At 54.8% G+C, this 23757-nt stretch overlaps 1 protein-coding gene across 4 annotated transcripts; it reads left to right on the top strand.

Moving 5' to 3' along the window:
* The first annotated feature begins 6690 nt into the window (after window positions 1-6690).
* On the top strand, window positions 6691-23422 carry LOC137345083 (ribosomal protein S6 kinase-related protein-like). Of its 4 annotated transcripts, XM_068008525.1 has the most exons (12): window positions 6691-6789; window positions 9046-9270; window positions 12075-12158; window positions 13309-13377; window positions 14097-14166; window positions 16818-16925; window positions 17499-17539; window positions 18241-18268; window positions 18745-18834; window positions 20732-20820; window positions 22148-22258; window positions 23004-23422. In XM_068008525.1, the coding sequence occupies exons 1-12, from the start codon at window positions 6763-6765 to the stop codon at window positions 23226-23228; spliced, it is 1167 nt and encodes a 388-aa protein (XP_067864626.1). In that variant the 5' UTR covers window positions 6691-6762; the 3' UTR covers window positions 23229-23422. The 4 variants fall into 4 exon arrangements, with proteins under 4 accessions (XP_067864626.1, XP_067864629.1, XP_067864627.1 ...); XM_068008528.1 differs by lacking the exon at window positions 9046-9270; XM_068008526.1 differs by lacking the exon at window positions 12075-12158.
* Window positions 23423-23757: the final 335 nt, after the last annotated feature.

Genomic DNA, 23757 nt, shown 5'->3' with positions numbered 1-23757 from the left:
CTACAGGGAGAGAGTGGGACACTGGGATTAGTTTGGGATTGATACAGGACTACGGGGAGAGCGGGGCAGTGGGATTAGTTTGGGATTGATACAGGGCTATGGGGAGAGAGTGGGGCAGTGGGATTAGTTTGGGATTGATACAGTGCTATGGGGAGAGAGTGGGGCAGTGGGATTAGTTTGGGATTGATACAGTGCTATGGGGGGAGAGTGGGGCAGTGGGATTAGTTTGGGATTGATACAGGGCTATGGGGAGAGAGTGGGGCAGTGGGATTAGTTTGGGATTGATACAGTGCTATGGGGGGAGAGTGGGGCAGTGGGATTAGTTTGGGATTGATACAGGGCTATGGGGAGAGAGTGGGGCAGTGGGATTAGTTTGGGATTGATACAGGGCTATGGGGAGAGAGTGGGGCAGTGGGATTAGTTTGGGATTGATACAGTGCTATGGGGAGAGAGCGGGGCAGTGGGATTAGTTTGGGATTGATACAGGGCTATGGGGAGAGAATGGGGCAGTGGGATTAGTTTGGGATTGATACAGTGGTATGGGGAGAGAGTGGGGCAGTGGGATTAGTTTGGGATTGATACAGTGCTATGGGGAGAGAGTGGGGCAGTGGGATTAGTTTGGGATTGATACAGGACTATGGGGAGAGAGTGGGGCAGTGGGATTAGTTTGGGATTGATACAGGGCTATGGGGAGAGAGTGGGGCAGTGGGATTAGTTTGGGATTGATACAGGACTATGGGGAGAGAGTGGGGCAGTGGGATTAGTTTGGGGATTGATACAGGGCTATGGGAGAGAGTGGGGCAGTGGGAATTAGTTTGGGATTGATACAGGACTATGGGGAGAGAGTGGGGCAGTGGGATTAGTTTGGGATTGATACAGGGCTATGGGGAGAGAGCGGGGCAGTGGGATTAGTTTGGGATTGATACAGGGCTATGGGGAGAGAGCGGGGCAGTGGGATTAGTTTGGGGATTGATACAGGGCTATGGGGAGAGAGCGGGGCAGTGGGATTAGTTTGGGGATTGATACAGGGCTATGGGGAGAGAGCGGGGCAGTGGGATTAGTTTGGGGATTGATACAGGGCTATGGGGAGAGAGCGGGGCAGTGGGATTAGTCTGGGGATTGATACAGGGCTATGGGGAGAGAGCGGGGCAGTGGGATTAGTTTGGGGATTGATACAGGGCTATGGGGAGAGAGCGGGGCAGTGGGATTAGTCTGGAGATTGATACAGGGCTATGGGGAGAGAGCGGGGCAGTGGGATTAGTTTGGGGATTGATACAGGGCTATGGGGAGAGAGTGGGGCAGTGGGACTCTTGGAAAGCTCTTTCGAAGAGCTGGCATAGGCACGATGGGCTGAACGGCCTCCTTCTGTACTGTATCATTCTATGATTATAACCATCAGGTGTGTTGTAAATTCTATCTTTTCAGTGTATAAGTGCCAGTGCATGGATTGTGTGTGTAATAAATCAACGAATAGTTGACCTCATTGATTTTGAGGATTTGATCGAATATCCAATCGTAAATAACACACGCCCTCCGCCGGAAACACTCGGAGGACGGGACTCCGTATCAGACTCGGGATTGGTTGGAGACACCGAGCTACGTGACCAGGTGAAAATGGCGACAATCAGCAAGTAAAAAGGTTTGGAGGAAGCAGACAAGGCAAGGATTGGTGGAGATTTCAATGTAGAAATTTAAGATAATGCTGGAAGCGCATTTACCTGATCAAAGGGAATTCATCAATAAAGAGCACAGAATCAGTTCAGTCTGATTATCAATCATTTATTGGACCCGGGCCCATTACTCTATCTCCCTTTTTTCTCTTGACTCCTTCTCTCATGTCTCATCCCCTTCCTGCCACCCAGTCGTGCTATTTTTCATTTCATATAATCCAGACTGACACTCCCAGTGCCAGTACTGAGGGAGCGCCGCACCGTCGGAGGGTCAGTACTGAGGGAGCGCTGCACCGTCGGAGGGTCGGTACTGAGGGAGCGCTGCACCGTCGGAGGGTCGGTACTGAGGGAGCGCTGCACCGTCGGAGGGTCGGTACTGAGGGAGCGCTGCACCGTCGGAGGGTCAGTACTGAGGGAGCGCCGCACCGTCGGAGGGTCAGTACTGAGGGAGCGCTGCACCGTCGGAGGGTCGGTACTGAGGGAGCGCTGCACCGTCGGAGGGTCGGTACTGAGGGAGCGCTGCAGTGTCGGAGGGTCGGTACTGAGGGAGTGCTGCACTGTCGGAGGGTCAGTACTGAGGGAGCGCTGCACTGTCGGAGGGTCAGTACTGAGGGAGCGCTGCACTGTCGGAGGGTCAGTACTGAGGGAGCGCCGCACCGTCGGAGGGTCAGTACTGAGGGAGCGCTGCAGTGTCGGAGGGTCAGTGCTGAGGGAGCGCTGCAGTGTCAGAGGGTCAGTACTGAGGGAGCGCTGCACTGTCGGAGGGTCAGTACTGAGGGAGCGCCGCACTGTCGGAGGGTCAGTACTGAGGGAGCGCTGCAGTGTCGGAGGGTCGGTACTGAGGGAGCGCTGCACTGTCGGAGGGTCGGTACTGAGGGAGCGCTGCAGTGTCGGAGGGTCAGTACTGAGGGAGCGCTGCAGTGTCGGAGGGTCGGTACTGAGGGAGCGCTGCAGTGTCAGAGGTGCCGTCTTTCGGAAAAGACGTTAAACCGAGGCCTCATCCGCCCTCTCAGGTGGACGTAAAAGATCCCATGGCCACTATTGGAAGAAGAGCAGGGGAGTTCTCTCCAATGTCCCAGCCAATATTTCTCCCTTAACCAAGATCACTAAAAACGGATTATAAGAGCATAAGAAATAGGAGCAGGAGTAGGCCATTCGGCCCCTCGATCCTGCTCTGCCATTCAATCAGATCATGGATGATCTTCCACCTCAACTCCACTTTCCCGCCCGATCCCCATATCCCTTGATTCCCCTAAAGTCCAAAAATCTATCGATCTCAGTCTTGAATATACTCAACGACTAAGCATCTCTGGGGTAGAGAATTCCAAAGATTCACAACCCTCTGAATGAAGAAATTTCTCCTCATCTCAGTCTTAAATGTCCGACCCCTTATCCTGCGACTATGCCCCCTGGTTCTAGACTCTCCAGCCAGGGGAAACAGCCTCTCAGCCTCTACCCTGTCAAACCCTCTCAGAATCTTATAGGTTTCAATGAGATCACCTCTCATTCTTCTGAACTCCAGAGACTACAGGCCCATTCTACTCAATCTCTCCTCATAGGACAACCCTCTCATCCCAGGAATTAATCGAGTGAACCTTCGTTCAGGGAGCCCTCTGTCCATTACCCCACCTCTCTGGCACCTTCTCCCCCTTTAGATAGAATTACAAGGAAAGTGGCCATTCGACCCACCCAGTCCGTGTTGGTGGTTTATCCTCCACACGAGCAGTAATCCTAATCCCATATCCCTTTATCCCACTTTCCTACAACCAGCTATTAAACCTATTCTTAAATGTGGACATGGTCTTTGCTTCAATCATTAACTCCGATTGTGCATTCCACAACCCTCGTAGCTCTTTCTGTGTAAAAAGATTCTCCCACTTGCTGTCCTAACTCTTCCATTTAATCTTATATCTATGTCCCCTCCATCGGTGGAAACAATCTGTTTCCATCTTTTGCCTCATCCCTTCATAATTTTCGACACTTTTATAAAATCCTCCTTTAATCTTTGCTCTAATTAAAACATCCCAATTTTTCAAGTCTTTCTTTACATTTGTATTTCCTCAGAGCGGGACAGTGTCCCATTGAATCTGTGCTGTACCCTCTCCACATCCTTCCTATAGTGTGGGACCTAAACTGCACGCAGAACTCCAACTACGGTCATACTGAGGTTTGCAGAGATCCACCATCACATCTCCTTTATATCCGACACCTCTAAAGCACAGGATTCCATTCGCTTTTTTATGGCCTTGAGGTGCCGCTTTTACTGTCTTGTGAACCTGAACCCCTCCAAATCCCTCCGCTCTTCCCCATCACCCAGCCATTTGATCGATATCCCCCCTTGAAGCTTCCTTTACCCCTCAGATTCACTATTTCTCCTGTCTACAAATTTGGACACCGCTCTCTCCAGCCCTACATCCAAATAATTGATCTACACAATGAACAGAAACGGTCCCAGGGCTGAACCCCTGTGGGACACCACTTTCCACTTCTCTGAGAAATTGCTTTAGCTTCTGTCTGTTTACTCCCTTTCCTCTTTCAAACACCTCACTCTGTTCCTCCCCTCTCCTTTAAAATCCTTGCTGCCTGCTGCCCAACAAGTCCCACTCTGAGTTTCTCCTTGAGATATCCTCACTCCCTTTCCTCCCTCAGCCTCTGCACTCCTCATCCTTGGTGATTTCAATCTTCGTCTCAGATCCCCTTGCCCACTCCCCTCTGAATTCACTGTCCTTCCCTTAACCTCTCCCTCCACATAAACTCTCCTACCCGTATTCACGGCCACCCCCTCCACCTTGCTATCTCACGTGGCCTCCCTACTCCCAACGTCTCAATCAGAGACAAGGCCATCTCCGAACACTCTCTCGTATCCCCTCACCACTCACAATCTCCTCCCCCCTCCCCCGCCCCAGTCCCAATCTTCTGCATCCGCCACTGCAAAAAAAAACTTCCACAATTCACTTACAAAGACACTTTCAAACTCCCAACGGTCTAACCTTCAGCCCTCCATTCATCACGATACTTCTGCAGCTATCGATCTGCTCAACCATTCCCTCATCTTCCCTCTTTGATGCCCTTGTCACCAGCAAAACCTTTACTCTCTCCCTGATATGGCCCCCATTTTTTATCCCTTAAATCCAAGGGGTGCAGACTTGAGCATATTTGGCACAGAACTAGGTTTAGCCAGCTATCATCTGATCTGGGTGGAGCACAGTGAGGTTAGCACACCTCACTCACCTCTCCCAAAACCAGTCACTACTTCAGGATCATCCTGGACATCAAAGATAATCCCAGGCTTCTTTTCTCCGCTACCAAGTATCTCCTTACACCCCTCTCCCCTGTCTCCTCCCATCTTCACCTCCAGCAAGGGCGAGGAGCTCATGGGCTACTTTATCACTTAGATAGAGACCATCTGTTCAGCTGCTTTCCCCACCCTTCCCCTTACCCACAAAGTCAAACTTTGCTCCCCCCCAACTCACCCACAGGTGCCCTGAACTCATGTCTTTCTCCCCTATCTCCCTTCACAAACACTCCCATTTCATCCTGTATTTAAATTTTTGGACTCTAAGGAAATCAAGGGATATGGAGATCGGGCGGGAAAGTGGAGTTGAGGTTGAAGATCAGCCATGATCTGATTGAATGGTGGAGCAGGCTCGAGGGGCCGAATGGCCGACTCCTGCTCCTTTTTCTTATGTTCTTAAGACGCTCCTTAAAACCTGATCTCTTTGACCAAGCGCTTGGTCACCTGTCCCAATATCTCCCTCTTTCGCTTGGTATCTATTTCTTCTCTGTGTGGCTCCGTGGGGTGCCCCGAGTCCACCTCTGCCGGTTCATCATTCAGCGGGTGATCCTCCCGCCTCCCCCCAAGGCCCAGGATGGTGCCAGGCGACTGAAACGACCCCAAACCCAGCCCGGGGTCTGGGGGTTACCCCCCCGGGCCAATAACACGGCCCCTCACCACCCCTGGGCCAATAACACGGCCCCTCTCCACACACACACCCCCCCCCCCCAGGGGCCAATAACACGGCCCCTCACCACCCCCCCACCCCTGGGCCAATAACACGGCCCCTCACCACCCCCCCCACCCCTGGGCCAATAACACGGCCCCTCACCACCCCCCCACCTCTGGGCCAATAACACGGCCCCTCACCACCCCCCCCACCCCTGGGCCAATAACACGGCCCCTCACCACCCCCCCCACCCCTGGGCCAATAACACGGCCCCTCACCACCCCCCCACCCCTGGGCCAATAACACGGCCCCTCACCACCCCCCCACCTCTGGGCCAATAACACGGCCCCTCACCACCCCCCCACCCCTGGGCCAATAACACGGCCCCTCACCACCCCCCCACCCCTGGGCCAATAACACGGCCCCTCTCCACCCCCCCCCCCCCCCCCCGGGCCAATAACACGGCCCCTCACCACCCCCCCACCCCTGGGCCAATAACACGGCCCCTCTCCACACCCCCCCCCCCCCCCGGGCCAATAACACGGCCCCTCTCCACACCCCCCCCGGGCCAATAACACGGCCCCTCTCCACACCCCCCCCCCCGGGCCAATAACACGGCCCCTCACCACCCCCCCACCCCTGGGCCAATAACACGGCCCCTCTCCACACACCCCCCCCCCCCCCCCCCGGGCCAATAACACGGCCCCTCTCCACCCCCCCCCCCCCCCCGGGCCAATAACACGGCCCCTCTCCACACACCCCCCCCCCCCCCCCGGGCCAATAACACGGCCCCTCTCCACCCCCCCCCCCCGGGCCAATAACACGGCCCCTCACCACCCCCCCCACCCCTGGGCCAATAACACGGCCCCCCCCCCCACACACCGACACTCAGCACTGGCCAGAGGCCGGTGCAGCTCCTCCTTCACCCCCCAGCCGGTCCTCCAGTATCCCAGAGTGCCACGGGGGGGGGCGGTCCTCCAGTATCCCAGAGTGCCACGGGGGGGGGGGGCGGTCCTCCAGTATCCCAGAGTGCCACGGGGGGGGGGGGGGGGGGGGCGGTCCTCCAGTATCCCAGAGTGCCGCGGGTGTTAGTCGGCGGCAGATGTGAGAAAGGCCGGGTCGGGAGCGCGGCCTGAGGAGTCCCGGCTATGGGCAATGAGCGGAGCGCAGCCCGGGTAAGAGGCGAGGGCCCAGGCCTGGGCCTCTCATTTACAGTTAGCTCGAGAAGAGCGGAATCAGCAGCGGCAGCGAATAAAACAGGGTCCGGGGAACCGGGTAAATGGCGGCCTCCGGGAATAGAACTGGGAATCCGCAAATCACCGCTCCCCCATCCCGCCCCCCTGCAATCGCCGCTCCCTCCACTGACCTCCATATCCTCCCCCCCCCCCCCCCGCTGACCTCCATATCCTCCCCCCCCCCCCCCGCTGACCTCCATATCCTCCCCCCCCCCTGCTGACCTCCATATCCTCCCCCCCCCCTGCTGACCTCCATATCCCCCCCCCCCGCTGACCTCCATATCCCCCCCCCCCGCTGACCTCCATATCCCCCCCCCCCCCCCCCCCGCAGACCTCCATATCCCCCCCCCCTGCTGACCTCCATATCCCCCCCTGCTGACCTCCATATCCCCCCCCCCCCGCTGACCTCCATATTCCCCCCCCCCGCTGACCTCCATATTCCCCCCCCCCCCGCTGACCTCCATATTCCCCCCCCCCCCGCTGACCTCCATATTCCCCCCCCGGTGACCTCCATATCCTCCCCCCCGCTGACCTCCATATCCTCCCCCCCCGCTGACCTCCATATCCTCCCCCCCCCCCCCCGCTGACCTCCATATCCTCCCCCCCGCTGACCTCCATATCCTCCCCCCCGCTGACCTCCATATCCTCCCCCCCGCTGACCTCCATATCCTCCCCCCCGCTGACCTCCATATCCTCCCCCCCGCTGACCTCCATATCCTCCCCCCCGCTGACCTCCATATCCTCCCCCCCGCTGACCTCCATATCCTCCCCCCCGCTGACCTCCATATCCTCCCCCCCGCTGACCTCCATATCCTCCCCCCCCGCTGACCTCCATATCCTCCCCCCGCTGACCTCCATATCCTCCCCCCCGCCGACCTCCATATCCTCCCCCCCCGCCGACCTCCATATCCTCCCCCCCGCCGACCTCCATATCCTCCCCCCCGCCGACCTCCATATCCTCCCCCCCGCCGACCTCCATATCCTCCCCCCCGCTGACCTCCATATCCTCCCCCCCGCCGACCTCCATATCCTCCCCCCCGCCGACCTCCATATCCTCCCCCCCCCCCGCTGACCTCCATATCCTCCCCCCCCCCGCTGACCTCCATATCCTCCCCTCCCGCTGACCTCCATATCCTCCCCCCCCGCTGACCTCCATATCCTCCCCCCCCGCTGACCTCCATATCCTCCCCCCCCACTGACCTCCATATCCTCCCCCCCCCCCCCCCCCGCTGACCTCCATATCCTCCCCCCCCGCTGACCTCCATATCCTCCCCCCCCCACCCCCCCCCGCTGACCTCCATATCCTCCCCCCCGCTGACCTCCATATCCTCCCCCCCGCTGACCTCCATATCCTCCCCCCCGCTGACCTCCATATCCTCCCCCCCGCTGACCTCCATATCCTCCCCCCCGCTGACCTCCATATCCTCCCCCCGCTGACCTCCATATCCTCCCCCCGCTGACCTCCATATCCTCCCCCCCGCTGACCTCCATATCCTCCCCCCCGCTGACCTCCATATCCTCCCCCCCGCTGACCTCCATATCCTCCCCCCCGCTGACCTCCATATCCTCCCCCCCCCCCCCGCTGACCTCCATATCCTCCCCCCCCGCTGACCTCCATATCCTCCCCCCCCGCTGACCTCCATATCCTCCCCCCTCGCTGACCTCCATATCCTCCCCCCCCCGCTGACCTCCATATCCTCCCCCCCCACTGACCTCCATATCCTCCCCCCCCCCCCCCCGCTGACCTCCATATCCCCCCCCCCCCGCTGACCTCCATATCCCCCCCCCCGCTGACCTCCATATCCCCCCCCCCCGCTGACCTCCATATCCCCCCCCCCGCTGACCTCCATATCCCCCCCCCCCCTGCTGACCTCCATATCCCCCCCCCCCCCTGCTGACCTCCATATCCCCCCCCCCCTGCTGACCTCCATATCCCCCCCCCCCTGCTGACCTCCATATCCCCCCCCCCCCCCCGCTGACCTCCATATCCCCCCCCCCCTGCTGACCTCCATATCCCCCCGGATTAAGCCCAAGGAGCAGGTTATCTTAAACTGCTCGAAAGCTCTAACCACAAAGAGGGGCTGCACTCGGCCGGTGAATGTTATTTTGGCGAGGGATCGGCTGCTGTTGGGCCACACGGCCTGTTCTTTCCCCTGACTCCCTTTATCGTTGCTTCTCTCCTGTCCCTTTCTGTAGGGAGGTAACCCCACAAGGAGGTGGGTGTCCATCTCTAAATGGAGGAGCTCCCTCTCCAGCCGGTATACCTTGGGGGTGTTCCAAACTGCCCGGAAGAGCGTTCCTGAACAGGAGCGAGCCAAGTCCAACACCACTGGAAGCACAGAGTGGCCCTTCCCACGCTTTATCTCTCTCTTCTTTCCAGTGTTCCCCTATCGATCGCAGCCTGTCGACCAGGAATTCCAGGTACCTTATAGTGAAGCTATCAACCCTCCCACTCAGCTTCTGTTATAGTTTCATAACAATGTTTAAAGGGGATTTTATTGGTCTAAATATGCCCCCCTTTTTTTTTGAAAATGTTCCTCTATCTCTACATCTTTCTGTATCTCTATTAAAACAAAATTGCATAGGGCACAAACCCTTACTTTTTGTCCTGATTGTTGGTCCCTCTTCTCGGTCATTTATCATTGTAAATTCCTAAGTTGACATTTCCCATTTAATTTTTCTATGTAAACTGTCACGGTGTAGTTGCAAGCTCTGGCCACTCGGTGGCGTGGTGTTGTGAGCTTCTGAAGTTAATCTGCCTCCATTGCCATTTTGTGTACCAAATAAAAAACCCTTAAATTCATCAATTGACTGTCGGCAACTACCAATATCGTACAAAAAGTCTTAGGGCTAGCACGCACTTCCTGTAAAAGCATGTTACATCGAGGTCCCACCATTGGCGGCCGTGCCTTTAGCCGTCTAGGCCCTAGGCTCTGGAATTCCCTCCCTAAACCTCTCCGCCTCTCTCTCCTCCGTGAAGATGCCCCTCAAAACCTATCTCTTTGACCAAGCTTTTGGTCACCTGTCTTTGACCAGGCTTTTGACAAGGTGCCACCTCAAAGGCTACCACACAAAATAAGAGCTCATGGTGTCGGGGGTAACATATTACCATGGATAAAGGATCGGTTAGCTAACAGGAAACAGAGAGTAGGCATAAATGGGTCATTTTCAGGTTGGCAAGATGTAACGAGTGGAGTGCCTCAGGGGTCAGTGCTGGGGCCTCTACTATTTACAATCTATATCAATGACTTGGGTGAAGGGACCGAATGTATGGTTGCTAAATTTGCTGATGACACAAAGATAGGTAGGAAAGTAAGTTGTGAAGAGGACGTAGAGTCTGCAAAGGGATATAGATAGGTTAAGTGAGTGGGCAAAAATTTGGCAGATGGAGTATAATGTGGGAAAATATGAACATGTCCACTTTGGCAGGAGGAATAGAAAAGCAGTTTATTATTTAAATAGAGAGAGATTGCAGAACTCTGAGGTACAGAGGGATCTGGGTGTCCTAGTACATGAATCACAAAAAGTTAGTATGCAGTTACAGCAAGTGATTAGGAAGGCAAATGGAATATTGTCATTTATTGCAAGGGGAATGGAATATAAAAGTGGAGATGTTTTGCTACAGTTGTACAGGGCATTGGTGAGACCACATCGAGAATACTGTGTGCAGTTTTGGTCTCCTTATTTAAGAAAGGGCAGAATTGCTTTGGAGGCGGTTCAGAGAAGGTTCACTCGACTGATTCCTGGGATGAGGGGGTTATCTTATGAGGAAAGGTTGGACAAGTTGGGCCTGTATACATTGGAGTTTAGAAGAATGAACAGATAAGATCCTGAGGGGACTAGAAGGGGTAGATGCTGAGAGGATGTTTCCCCTTGTGGGAGAGACTAGAACTAGGGGCCACAGTTTAAAAATAAGGGGTCTCCCATTTAAGACAGAAATGAGGAGAATTTTTTCCTGAGTGTCGTGAATCTGTGGAACTTCCCCAGAGAGTGGTGGAGGCAGGGTCATTGAATATTTTTAAGGCTGAGTTAGATAGATTCCTGATTAACAAGGGAGTCAAAGGTTATAGTAGGTAGACGGGAAAGTAGGGTTGAGGTCACAATCAGATCAGCCATGATCTTATCAAATGGCAGAGCAGGCTCGAGGGGCCGAATGGCCTACTCCTGCTCTTAATTCATATGTTCGTGTGTCTTAATATCTCCTTATGTGGCTCGGTGTCAATTTTTCTCTTAAGCTCCTGTAAAGTTTCTTGGGATGTTTTACTATCTTAAAGGTGATGTATAAATGCAAGTTGTTATGTCCGTAAGTACGATTGGTACACTTTCAATGAAGACAATTGCCCCGAAAATACATCCCTAACACAATGAGGCGAAACCCCCCACTGCAACCCTGTGACCTTTTTCCAGACTGTTGGATTTCGATCTGGGCCCAGAGGTGAAAGGCCAGTGTCCGACCAGTGTTTTCCCTCTCTTTTCCCCCCCGCCACCCCCGTAAATACTCTTAATTAAAATGCTGTCGAAGAAGCCTTGGCGAGTTGCTGCAGTGCATCCTGTGGATGGTACACACTGCAGCCGCAGTGCGCCGGTGGTGAAGGGAGTGAATGTTTAGGGTGGTGGATGGGGTGCCAATCAAGCGGGCTGCTTTGTCCTGGATGGTGTCGAGCTTTTGAGTGTTGTTGGAGCTGCACTCGTCCAGGCAAGTGGAGAGTATTCCATCACACTCCTGTCTTGTAGATGGTGAAGAGGCTTTGGGGAGTCAGGAGGTGAGCCACTTGCTGCAGCATACCCAGTGATGTTTGATAACATTCACACCTGTGGATTATCAGTTGTGGTGTTGGTGCCTTTTTGGTGTTCTGAGCTCTGGATGAAGCCTCGCGGAGCCCCTGCAGTGCCGAGTCCCTGCCGCTGAGGAGTGTTGTGCAACATTAGGAACATAGGAATGCTGGACAAGAAAAGACCAGGGTCCGTCTAGTTTGCCTTCTACTGTCCTGGTAATCGCATCGTACAATGATAATGGAGTTGTTGACTAATCACAGCAATCAATCTCTATCAATTAGTTTCCCAACAGACCCAGACATGAGGTGAGGAAAACCCCCAGTGGGGGAGAGCTTTGGGAACCACAGGTCCAAAGTCACCTGTTCCTCCCGAGCCTCCTACACTCATCAAATGTCATGTCTCAAATTACTCCTGGTCATGGACTGCTGCCTGTGCTTTTCCCTGTTTAGGACATCGAATTCATTGCAAAAGGCTCCTTTGGACCAATTCTGAAAGTCTGTCAAAGGACTGATGAGCAGATCTATGCTGTAAAGGTAAGTAGTGACACAGGTTAACAAAGCCATTAAAACGTGCAACGTACTGGAGGAATAGAATTGAAAAGCAGAGAAGTTATGATAAACTTGTATCGAACCTTGGTTAGACCACACTGGGAGTACTGTGTACGATTCTGGTCTCCATATTACAAAAAGGATACAGAGGCACTGGAGAAGGTGCAAAATAGATTCACTAGGAGGATACCAGAACTGAGAGGTTATAACTATCAGGAAAGGCTGACCAGGCTGGGGCTCTTCTCGAGTAAAAAGAAGACTGAGGGGTGACCTGACAGAGGTTTTTATGATTATGAAAGGGTTTGATAGGGTAGACGTAGAGAAGATGTTCCCACTTGTGGGGGAGACCAGAACGAGAGGCCATAATATAAGATAGTCACTAATAAATCCAATAGGGAATTCAGGAGAAACTTCTTTACCCAGAGAGTGTGAGAATGTGGAACTCACTCCCACAAGGAGTAGTTGAGGTGAATAGTGTAGATACATTTAAGGGGAAACTAGATAAACACACGAGGGAGAAAGGAATAGAAGGATATGCTGATAGGGTGAGATGAAGTAGGGAGGGAGGAGGCTCGAGTGGAGCATAAACACCGGCATTGTTGGGCCGAATGGCCTGTTTCTGTGCTGTAAATTCGATGTAAACTCGCTCTAGAAATATCTTGCTGAGCTCAGAGTCCGATTGCCTTTATGTGCGATCCTGTGCTGCTTTTAATTTACAGTCTCTGTTTGTTCTCTCCGCTGCCACCACCAGCGTGAGATCTTCTGCCTGCTGGTACTTTACCCACGTGCTAGGCTCTTCCCAAAACACGACCCAAGTTTGGAAGGACAGTATCTATGAACGTACGGCTGGGTGTTAAAGGTTCGAGTGGACACATCTGTTAAGTTTCGAGCCCATCGCTCTTCAGATGTCCCGTCTCAAACAATGAGAAGTAAAAAAAAAAGCCAGTTATTTCATGCTGGTTTTTGCCCGACCTGCAGCTGGAATTTACAAGCACCCGCCAACCTTCTTTCAACAGTAATTTGCTCCCAATCGGAACACGCTGTCTGGTTCTCTTCCTGTGCGATTGATTCATTGATCTCCCACCATCGCGGCCGCCCTCGCAGGCTCTGATTGTATCTGTTGCTCGCCCTACAGGTCCTGCTGAAAGCGGAGGTTGTGCGACATGGAATCCTCCAGCAGTGTAAAGATGGAGCCGTCATTCAGGTAATTAACCCGCCGCGAGGCCTCTTCGCTGCCGCCGATTCGAGGGATATGGGGATCGGGCGGGAGAGTGGAGTTGAGGTCGAAGATCAGCCATGCTCTGATTGAACGGCGGAGCAGGCTCGAGGGGCCGAATGGCGCACGGCTCCTATTCCTTATGTTCTTTCTCGCTCTCCCTCCTCCTCCTCTCCTCTCGTCTCCCCCAACCCCCCCCCCCACCCCGATAAAAGGATTTGATGAGGAGAAACTATTTCCTCTGGTGGGGGGAGTCCAGAACAAGGGGGCATAACCTTAAAATTAGAGCCAGGCTGTTCAGGGGTGATGTCAGGAAGCACTTCTTCACACAAAGGGGAGTGGGAATCTGGAACTCTCTCCCCCAAAAATGCTGTGGATGCTGGGGGTCAGTTGGAGCTTTCAAAACTGAGATCGATAGATTTGTTGGGTAAGGGCATCGAGGGATACGGAGCACAGGGGTGTAAATGGAGTTGAGGAACAGATCAGCCGTGATCTGATTGAATGGCAGAACAGGTTTGAGGGGCTGAATGGCCTCCCCCTGTTCCTATGATCCCTGTTTACCTCCAACCCGACCCCCCCCTCCCCAGACCCAGCTGACACATTAGCTTGGTTCCCCTCCCGCCCTCCCCATCCCTCCCGCTCTCCCCTCCCCCCGTACCTTGGGAGCAGTTTGTGGAAATGCTTTCTTCTTTCGTTCTCCTTCCCAGAAGCAGGTCCACCATCCGTTCGTGCAGAGTTTACGGGAATGTTGGCAGACTTCACGGCTGCTTTTTATTAGTGAGTTCACGGACGTGCCGGCGATTTCTTACTCGGTGCAAGTGTGTTTTTGCTCTGTGTGTCTATGAGCTTCTGACCCATAGAATAGTGTGTCCTACTGTAGAGCCCCTGTTGTTTCTACCAGTTTGCACAATTAGTCTTCAAAGGATGACAGCCCGCTCTCACTGACGCCACTGTGGATATTGTGAAAACTCTCTGACAGGGTCTGTTCGCGGAGGATGACCGGTGAGAGGGGCCTGAGCAGTGCAAACCAACAGACTTTAGTGCTTGGGTATTTTAAGTTAAGAACGCCAGGAGAGGAGATTTAACAGAACGATACCAGGGAGGAGGGACTTCAGTTATGTGGAGAGACTGGAGAAAAATCCAGGGGGGAGATGAGAATTTTTTTTTACCCCAGCGAGTTGTGATGATCGGGAATGTACTGCCTGGAAGGGCAGTAGAAGCGGCTTCAATAGTGACTTTCAGAAAGGAATTGGATAAATACTTGAAAAAGGAAAAATTTGCAGGGCTATGGGGAAAGAGCAGGGGGAATGGGACTAATTGGACAGCTCTTTCAAAGATGGGCCAAATGGCGGCCTCCTGTGCTGTATCATTCTATGATAAGCTGGGATTGTTCTCCTTAGAGCAGAGAAGGTTAAGGAGAGATTTAATTGAGGCGTTCAAAATCATGAGGGGTTTTGATAGAGTAAATAAGGAGAAACAGTTTCCACTGGCTGGAGGGTCATTAACCAGAGGACACCATCCCCAGTAAGAGTCAGCGACAACAGGTGAGAAAGCTGGAGGGTCTAGAACTAGGGGGCATAATCTCAGGATAAAGGGTCGGCCATTTAGGACCGAGATGAGGAAAAATTTCTTCACTCGGGGGGGGTTGTGACTCTTTGGAATTCTCCACCCCAGAGGGCTGTGGATGCTCAGACACTGAATATATTCAAGGCTGAGATGAATCGATTTGGACTCTGGGGTAATCAAGGGATATGGGGATTAGGCAGGAAAGTGGAGTTGAGGTCGAAGATCAGCCATGATTTTATTGAACGGCGGAGCAGGCTCGAGGGGCCGAATGGCCGACTCCCGCTCCTATTTTTGGTGCTCTTGAGGGGAGGAACTCAGAATCCCTGCACTGAAGCTTATCCACAGTGACGAGGGCGGTGGAATTATCCTTTGTGTCTGTGTGTGTGGGTGTGTGGAATGTCAGTGGAGAACCCCAGCCCTCACTTTGCACTGGGTACTGCGGTATATCCTTCTGCAAAGTAGGAGCCTGTCTTCTGTAAGAAGCAGCGAGAGCTTCTGCAGAAAATCCTGGTCCAGATTCGCCACAAATCGGGGTTAAATAAATTAGAAGTTTAAAAAAAAAAGGTGGGATTACACAGTTGTCGACGCAGACCATTCTCCCTGGATCTGTGGCGGGGTGGGGGGGCTGTTGGAATATTTAATCTCTCTTCCTCATGCCATTTGAGACCCCTCCCCCTCCCCAGTGCCAGGTTGGCGCTGATCAGCTCTGCCACACGCTCTCAGTACCCGTTCACCCCCCCCTCCCCAGTGCCAGGCACCAGTTGGCACTGAGCAGAATGAATACTTTCTGGGACGATGATTTTTTAGAATCATTGAGGTCGGTCACAAACAGGATGAGATGAACTCCTGATCAATTGATTATTCGCTCCCTCTCCCACCCTCACCAGCCAGACACCTGCCCACAGGGAGAGAGCTCTTCTCACTGTCTTAATATCTTTCATGAGGTAATTCCCCCCCACCCCCCAAGTCCCCGATCCCTGACTCAGCTGGATTATCTACTGAACAGATGAGCCGTACAGAGCAGCAAGATCCCGACCCTCCCTGTCTCCGCGCTCAGTGGGCCGCACTCTCGCCTCTGAGTCATTCGTTTGTGGGTTCAATTCCCACTTGAGCACAAAATCTATGCATTTAAGGGGAAGCTGGATAAACACATGAGGGAGAAAAGGAATAGAAGGATATGCTGATAGGGTGAGATGAAGGAGGGAGGGAGGGAGGCTCATGTGGAGCATAAACACCGGCATAGACCCGTTGGGCCGAATGGCCTGTTTCTGTGCTGTACATTCTATAATTCTGTGTAGATTAGGGCCCTCCAATTGGCTTCAGTGCCCCTGGGCTAGGGAGGGGAAATCGACCAGGGGTCGGGCTCCTGTTCGATACCCAGTGACCCCCCCACCCCTCCCCTTCTGGAATGTGGATGCGGAGCGAGGAGAGGGTGGGGCGGGGCGGGGTTGCGATGCCCCCTATAGTTAAATAGCACCCACCACCATCACCAAGCACAGGGATGTCACTGGGCGAGGTACAGAAAGCAGCCCGGGTCCCAGGGAGCTGTACCCAGAATGAGCGCACCTTCAGGGGAGGGAGAGGGGGGGGGAGAAACATTCTGCAAAATCTTAGCAAGGAAATATCTTCAGGGCCTGGGGCCAAAATTACAGCTGATCTTGCAGCCTGCACTTGCTCCGACCTTTCAACCCACTACGAAAGGTCACTGCTTTGACCTTTCAACCCACTACGAAATATAAACAGGGACGAAGGGGCAGTTTCTTGCTGTGAGATTTCAGCCCCGTCCTGCTCCCAAAATGTCTGCCCCCTTGCCCCTGCTCGCTCTCGGTGACTGTCTTTTCGTTCTGTGTTCCTGACTGCAGTGTGCGATTACCACTGCTCCGGAGACCTCTTCGTGCTGTGGTCTGCCTGCGGGCCGTTCGACGAGGGCAGAGTGCGAGTGTTTGCAGCCGAGCTGGGCTCCGCCATCGGTGAGTGCGCAGGTGTCGGAGGTTGGGCGGGGTGGGGGGCGTTTGATGCGACAGTCCCCGCTCCAGAGACTCAAGCCCACAATCCAGGCCGACGCTCTCCAGTGCAGTACCGAGGGAGTGCTGCACTGTCGGAGGAGCCGTCTATCGGAGGAGACTTTAAACCGAGGTCCCGTCTGCCCCCTCAGGTGGATGTAAAAGATCCTCTGGCCACTATTGGAAGAAGAGAAGGGGAGTTCTCCCCGGTGGGCTGTGGTTTTTCCGTGCTTGTTCCCCCGGCCCCTGAGTGCAGGTGACCGACTGAGGGAATGAAACACGTCAGGAGAGTCCTGGCTAATATTTATCCCTCAACCAACAGCACTAAAAACAGATTGTCACTTTGCTGTTTGTGGGATCTTGCTGTGCGCAAATTGGCTGCTGCGTTTCCTCCATTATCACACTTCAAAAGTACCTCATTGGCTGTAAAATGCTTCGGGACGTCCTGAGGTCGTGAAAAGCACGATAGAAATGCAAGTCTTTTTTTCTTGTGTGGCTCGGCGGTGCCTCTGTTTATATCGGACTCTATTTTGTCTTCAGGTTTCCTCCATGATTTTGGAGTGGTTCATCGGGACGTGAAGGTAGGAGCTCACTCCGCCCTGCCTGGGGTCACTACATGCGGGGTGGGGGGGCCAAGGCCAACGATGGGGTCACTACATGCGGGGTGGGGGGGCCGAGACCAACGATGGGGTCACTACATGCGGGGTGGGGGGGTGAGGCCAACGATGGGGTCACTACATGCGGGGTGGGGGGGTGAGGCCAACGATGGGGTCACTACATGCGGGGTGGGGGGGTGAGGCCAACGATGGGGTCACTACATGCGGGGTGGGGGGGTGAGGCCAACGATGGGGTCACTACATGCGGGGTGGGGGGTGAGGCCAACGATGGGGTCACTACATGCGGGGTGGGGGGGCCGAGACCAACAATGGGGTCACTACATGCGGGGTGGGGGGGCCAGGCCAACGATGGGGTCACTACATGTGGGGTGGGGGTGCTGAGGCCAACGATGCAGGGAGTCACTGAAGGCTGGAGGGAGGGGATAAATCGAGTGGCAGGTATCGGGCCAGGCTGAGGTTGGGGTTTAATGGCCTGTGGATTGTAGGAGGGGGTTGGGGTTGGGGGGAGACTCAGGAGCTTCACGGTCCTGAGGTGCTGGGAATGAGCTGAAGTCGGAGACTGTGCCACTGAAGAGTCACTGCACCGTGCCCAGTCTGGGACCAGCTGGTAATCTCTCTTCACCTTTAAGGATCAGCTGTTAAATTTTGAACTTTGACTTTTTCAGATGGAGAACGTTCTTCTGAATGAACGAGGTGAGCAGGAGTTGGCAGGTGGGATTCACACTGTGTTCTGTACGGGCTGTGTAATGGGTTTCTAGGTTGGAATGGGTGAGCACCATCACTGAGGACCATGTACTGTAATACGTTACTGTCTAATGGACAAGTGCTGTTACTGAGCAGTGTGCACTGTGATCATAGCACCGAAGGAGGCCATTCAGCCCATCGTACCTGTGCTGGCTCTTTGAAAGAGCGATCCAATTAGTCCCACTCTCCTACTCTTTCCCCATAGCCCTGCAAATTTTTTCCTTTCAAGTATTTATCCGATTCCCTTTTGAAAGTCACGATTGAATCTGCTTCCACCACCCTTTTAGACAGCGCATTCCAGATGTGTTACTGGCTGTCCTGGACAGGTGCTGCCACTGAGCAGCGTGCACTGTAATGTGTTACTCGCTGTAAGTACTAAGTACTGTTAAGCAACAAAGTACAACACTTGCCTCTCTCTGTCTCAGGCCACCTGAAGTTGACGGATTTTGGTTTGTCGCGTAGACTGTGCCGGGGAGAGAGGGCGTGCACTATCTGTGGAACCATGCAGTACATGGGTAAGATCGCGGGGCGTGGGGGGTGCGGCCACTGGGAAATGTGATCAAGGACTGGGATCAGAGGATAAGAAAGATAGGGATGCAAACCGGAAACTCCAAACAGAGCGCGGGGATCGGTAGCAATGCAAGGTGTGTGTGACGGCGGGGGGGTGAGGCTGTATTTTGTGACGGGGGGGAGGGGGCTGTATTTTGTGACGGGGGGGCTGTATTTTGTGACGGGGGGGGGGCTGTATTTTGTGACGGGGGGGGGCTGTATTTTGTGACGGGGGGGGGCTGTATTTTGTGACGGGGGGGGGGCTGTATTTTGTGACGGGGGGGGGCTGTATTTTGTGACGGGGGGGGGGCTGTATTTTGTGACGGGGGGGGGGGCTGTATTTTGTGACGGGGGGGGGGCTGTATTTTGTGACGGGGGGGGGGCTGTATTTTGTGATGGGGGGGGGGCTGTATTTTGTGACGGGGGGGGGGCTGTATTTTGTGACGGGGGGGTGCTGTATTTTGTGACGGGGGGTGAGGCTGTATTTTGTGACGGGGGGTGAGGCTGTATTTTGTGACGGGGGGGTGAGGCTGTATTTTGTGACGGGGGGGGTGCTGTATTTTGTGACGGGGGGTGAGGCTGTATTTTGTGACGGGGGGTGAGGCTGTATTTTGTGACGGGGGGGGGCTGTATTTTGTGACGGGGGGGTGAGGCTGTATTTTGTGACGGGGGGGGGCTGTATTTTGTGACGGGGGGGTGAGGCTGTATTTTGTGACGGGGGGGGGGCTGTATTTTGTGACGGGGGGGGAGGGGGCTGTATTTTGTGACGGGGGGTGAGGCTGTATTTTGTGACGGGGGGGGGCTGTATTTTGTGACGGGGGGGTGAGGCTGTATTTTGTGACGGGGGGTGAGGCTGTATTTTGTGACGGGGGGTGAGGCTGTATTTTGTGACGGGGGGGTGAGGCTGTATTTTGTGACGGGGGGGGTGCTGTATTTTGTGACGGGGGGTGAGGCTGTATTTTGTGACGGGGGGTGAGGCTGTATTTTGTGACGGGGGGGGGCTGTATTTTGTGACGGGGGGGTGAGGCTGTATTTTGTGACGGGGGGGGGGCTGTATTTTGTGACGGGGGGGTGAGGCTGTATTTTGTGACGGGGGGGGGGCTGTATTTTGTGACGGGGGGGGAGGGGGCTGTATTTTGTGACGGGGGGTGAGGCTGTATTTTGTGACGGGGGGGGGCTGTATTTTGTGACGGGGGGGTGAGGCTGTATTTTGTGACGGGGGGGGGGGCTGTATTTTGTGACGGGGGGTGAGGCTGTATTTTGTGACGGGGGGGGGGGCTGTATTTTGTGACGGGGGGGGCTGTATTTTGTGACGGGGGGGGGCTGTATTTTGTGACGGGGGGGGGGCTGTATTTTGTGACGGGGGGGCTGTATTTTGTGACGGGGGGGGGGGGGCTGTATTTTGTGACGGGGGGGGGCTGTATTTTGTGACGGGGGGGGGGCTGTATTTTGTGACGGGGGGGGCTGTATTTTGTGACGGGGGGGGCTGTATTTTGTGACGGGGGGGGGGGCTGTATTTTGTGACGGGGGGGGGGAGAGTTGTATTTTGTGACGGGGGGGCTGTATTTTGTGACGGGGGGGGGCTGTATTTTGTGACGGGGGGGCTGTATTTTGTGACGGGGGGGGGAGGGGGCTGTATTTTGTGACGGGGGGGGGCTGTATTTTGTGACGGGGGGGCTGTATTTTGTGACGGGGGGGAGGGGGCTGTATTTTGTGACGGGTGGGAGGGGTCTGTATTTTTGACTGAACTTTATCCAGATGCTGGGAGAACCTTTCACTGCGTGGCTGTGGGTCTCTGCTCAGTGCTTTATCTGTAACCTGTACACGAGTCTCTCTTCACATTTGACCTGTTGCTGTTCACAGCTCCTGAAGTGTTGGGTGGCAGGCCCTACAATCATTCAGCTGACTGGTGGTCCCTTGGCATCCTCCTCTACGCTCTGGTCACTGGCAAGGTAAAGACAGAGGAGCAGGAGCTCATCTGGAGCTGTTGTAATGTCTGGAGCTGAGTGGGGGTGAGCTGACAGGGATCAAATGATCTTCACCCTCCTTAGTTTGTGTGTGTGTGTGTCTCTCTCTCTTCAGCTACCTCGGCCCTAAGCTCTGGAATTCCCTCCCTAAACCTCTCCGCCTCTCTCTCCTCCTTTTAAGACGCTCGTTAAAACCTATCTCTTTGACCAAGCTTTTGGTCACCTGTCCTAATATCTCCTCATGTGGCTTGGTGTCAAATTTTGTTTGATAATCGCTCCTGTGAAGCGCCTTGGGACATTTTACTACGTTAAAGGCGCTATATAAATGCAAGTTGTTGTGTGAAATAGCGGAAGTGTTTAGTTTAAAAGTGTGTCTGGGGTGGGGTCTGGGGGTCAATTGAAAATTTCAGAACTGAGATTGATAGATTTTTGTTGGGTGAGGGTATTAAGGGTTATGGAACCAAGGCGGGTAGATGGAGTTAAGATTCGGATCAGCCATTATCTGATTGAATGGCGGAACTAGCTCGAGGGGCTGAATGGCCTCCTCCTGTTCCCTTCTTCTTTCGGTTAAAATCTTTGAGAGTTTTGGGGCGAGCGGCTGTTTAATGGAGTTTGCTTCCAAAGGGTGAGGGGGGGGATTTGGAAAAACTACTTGCATTTATATAGCGCCTTTAACGCAGGTAACTGTTCCATGGCATTCAAACATGGAGTTGCAGGACAGGTGGGCACGGATTTGGGAGGCGATAACACGTTCGGAGAGGAAAGGGAGGTTGGAGATGGGGCGGTAGTTTGCAAGGACAGAGGGATCAAGGGTGTTTTTTTTTTGAGGAGGGGGGTGATGATGGCAGATTTGAAGGGGAGGGGGACAGTACCTGAGGAGAGGGAACCGTTAATAATACCAGCTAAGATGGGGGCCAGGAAGGGAAGTTGGGTGGTCAGCAGGGTGGTGGGAATAGGGTTGAGGGAGCAGGAGGTGGGTCTCGTGGTCAAGATGAGCTCGGAGAGGGCACGAGGTGAGATAGGAGAGAAACTAGAGGAAGATGTGAGAGTTCAGGGCTGGGGCAGGGGGGAAACCGTGGGGGAAGTTTGGCTCGGTGGGCTAGGGGAAAGGGAGGGACGGGGCAGAGGCAGCTGAACGGATGGTCCCATAGATAAAGATTAACCCTCCCCGGCTCCCGTCTGCGCTCCCAGCGCACGGTGTTCAGAGCTTGCGCGCTGCGTGCGATTAACATCCCTGCTGCTTGAGACGGTAAAAGTTGGGACCGCATCTTGTGATTTTTGTGCTGACCCGGTTTCCCGTGTCTGTCCCCAGTTTCCCGTGGAGCCGCAGCGCGATCACGCCTCGATGCTGGCCAGCGTGCGGGGGGCTGACCTCAACCCGCCAGCCTCCCTCACTCAGACCCTGGCCCACCTACTCGCAGAGGTACGGTAAGAGTTAATCGTCTTAAACCGTTTCGTTGTTCCTCCTCCCCCTCTACTCTTGCTGCAGGCGCTGACTCACCCTGGGGGGTCCTGCCAAACAGACTCCCCCACCCCTTACCTCGTCTGCTCTTCACGGGAGCCGAGTGCCAGAGGGCTACTCGACAATCGGGGCATCGCACACCAGCCCGACCTCTCAGCTGCCACCTGCACAAAAGGAGTCATGGGACAGCGATCGGGAGCGGGAAACACTTGAGCTGCTCTGGTTTGCTCACCTCCGCCCCCCCCCCACGGGCACTCAGCTCAGTGGCTACAGGCCCATCTCACCCAGGCCGGCCGTTGACATTTGAGTCAGGCTCATTTCCCCAATCTGTGCTGTCAGCCAACCTCAACCGGGGAGGGGGGGTGGAGAGAGGCAGCAGTCAGGGACATTGTACTTGTCCTCAGCGCCCCTAGTTTGGGGGGGGAAATCAGCCAGGGTTCCTGCTTCTGGTTGCTCTCCGGTGAACCCCTGCTGGAAAGAGGGCACCCGAACGGTGAGTAAAGACAGGAGCCGGCTCGGCTGTGATGCCCCTGCAGTCGAATTGCCTGCTGACGCTCACTAGGTTCACACGTGGCCGCTCGGGTGGGGTACCGAAGGATCTGCCAGTCGAGGAGCCGCCGTGAGTCAGAGACCTGAGGAGGTGTGAGGAACACTCGGGCGCCCTCGCAGATCTCTCGGTTTCACGCTCTCTCTGCTTCCGTTTCAGCTCCTGTGCAGAGACCCTCAGCTCCGCCTGCACCGACTCGATGCTTTCGCACAGCACCGCTTCTTCCAAGGATTGTCCTTCGATCCAGACTTACTGCAGAAGCAGCCCTTGGAGTTTAATCTCTCCGGTGAAAAACAACTGACTCAATCCAAACAGGATCAGAGTCCCTTCAGAGGCTTCGACTGTGAGCTGCTTGGAGCAACGAGGCTTCCTTTGGCAGGATGATCTGTGTCCGTCTCCCCCTTGCACTGTCCCTGCAGATCTCATGCAGGCCGTTATCTCGATCCCCCTCTTTAACATATGCACACCCTCACACATTCCCCCTCACTCTGTGTCTCGCTCCCCCTCACTCTGTGTCTCGCTCCCCCTCACTCTGTGTCTCGCTCCCCCTCACTCTGTGTCTCGCTCCCCCTCACTCTGTGTCTCGCTCCCCCTCACTCTGTGTCTCGCTCCCCCTCACTCTGTGTCTCGCTCCCCCTCACTCTGTGTCTCGCTCCCCCTCACTCTGTGTCTCGCTCCCCCTCACTCTGTGTCTCGCTCCCCCTCACTCTGTGTCTCGCTCCCCCTCACTCTGTGTCTCGCTCCCCCTCACTCTGTGTCTCGCTCCCCCTCACTCTGTGTCTCGCTCCCCCTCACTCTGTGTCTCGCTCCCCCTCACTCTGTGTCTCGCTCCCCCTCACTCTGTGTCTCGCTCCCCCTCACTCTGTGTCTCGCTCCCCCTCACTCTGTGTCTCGCTCCCCCTCACTCTGTGTC

Source organism: Heptranchias perlo, chromosome 28 (genome assembly GCF_035084215.1).
Source record: "Heptranchias perlo isolate sHepPer1 chromosome 28, sHepPer1.hap1, whole genome shotgun sequence".
NCBI classification, from domain to species: Eukaryota; Metazoa; Chordata; class Chondrichthyes; order Hexanchiformes; family Hexanchidae; genus Heptranchias; species Heptranchias perlo.
This window is presented reverse-complemented; position numbering and strand designations above follow the sequence as displayed.

Coding starts and splice junctions, on each gene's coding strand:
- LOC137345083 (XM_068008525.1), top strand. CDS start 6,763: ATGGGCAATGAGCGGAGCGCAGCCCGG. Junction 12,159..13,308: donor AGCAGATCTATGCTGTAAAG/GTAAGTAGTGAC, acceptor CTCGCCCTACAG/GTCCTGCTGAAAGCGGAGGT. Junction 20,821..22,147: donor ACGCTCTGGTCACTGGCAAG/GTAAAGACAGAG, acceptor GTCTGTCCCCAG/TTTCCCGTGGAGCCGCAGCG.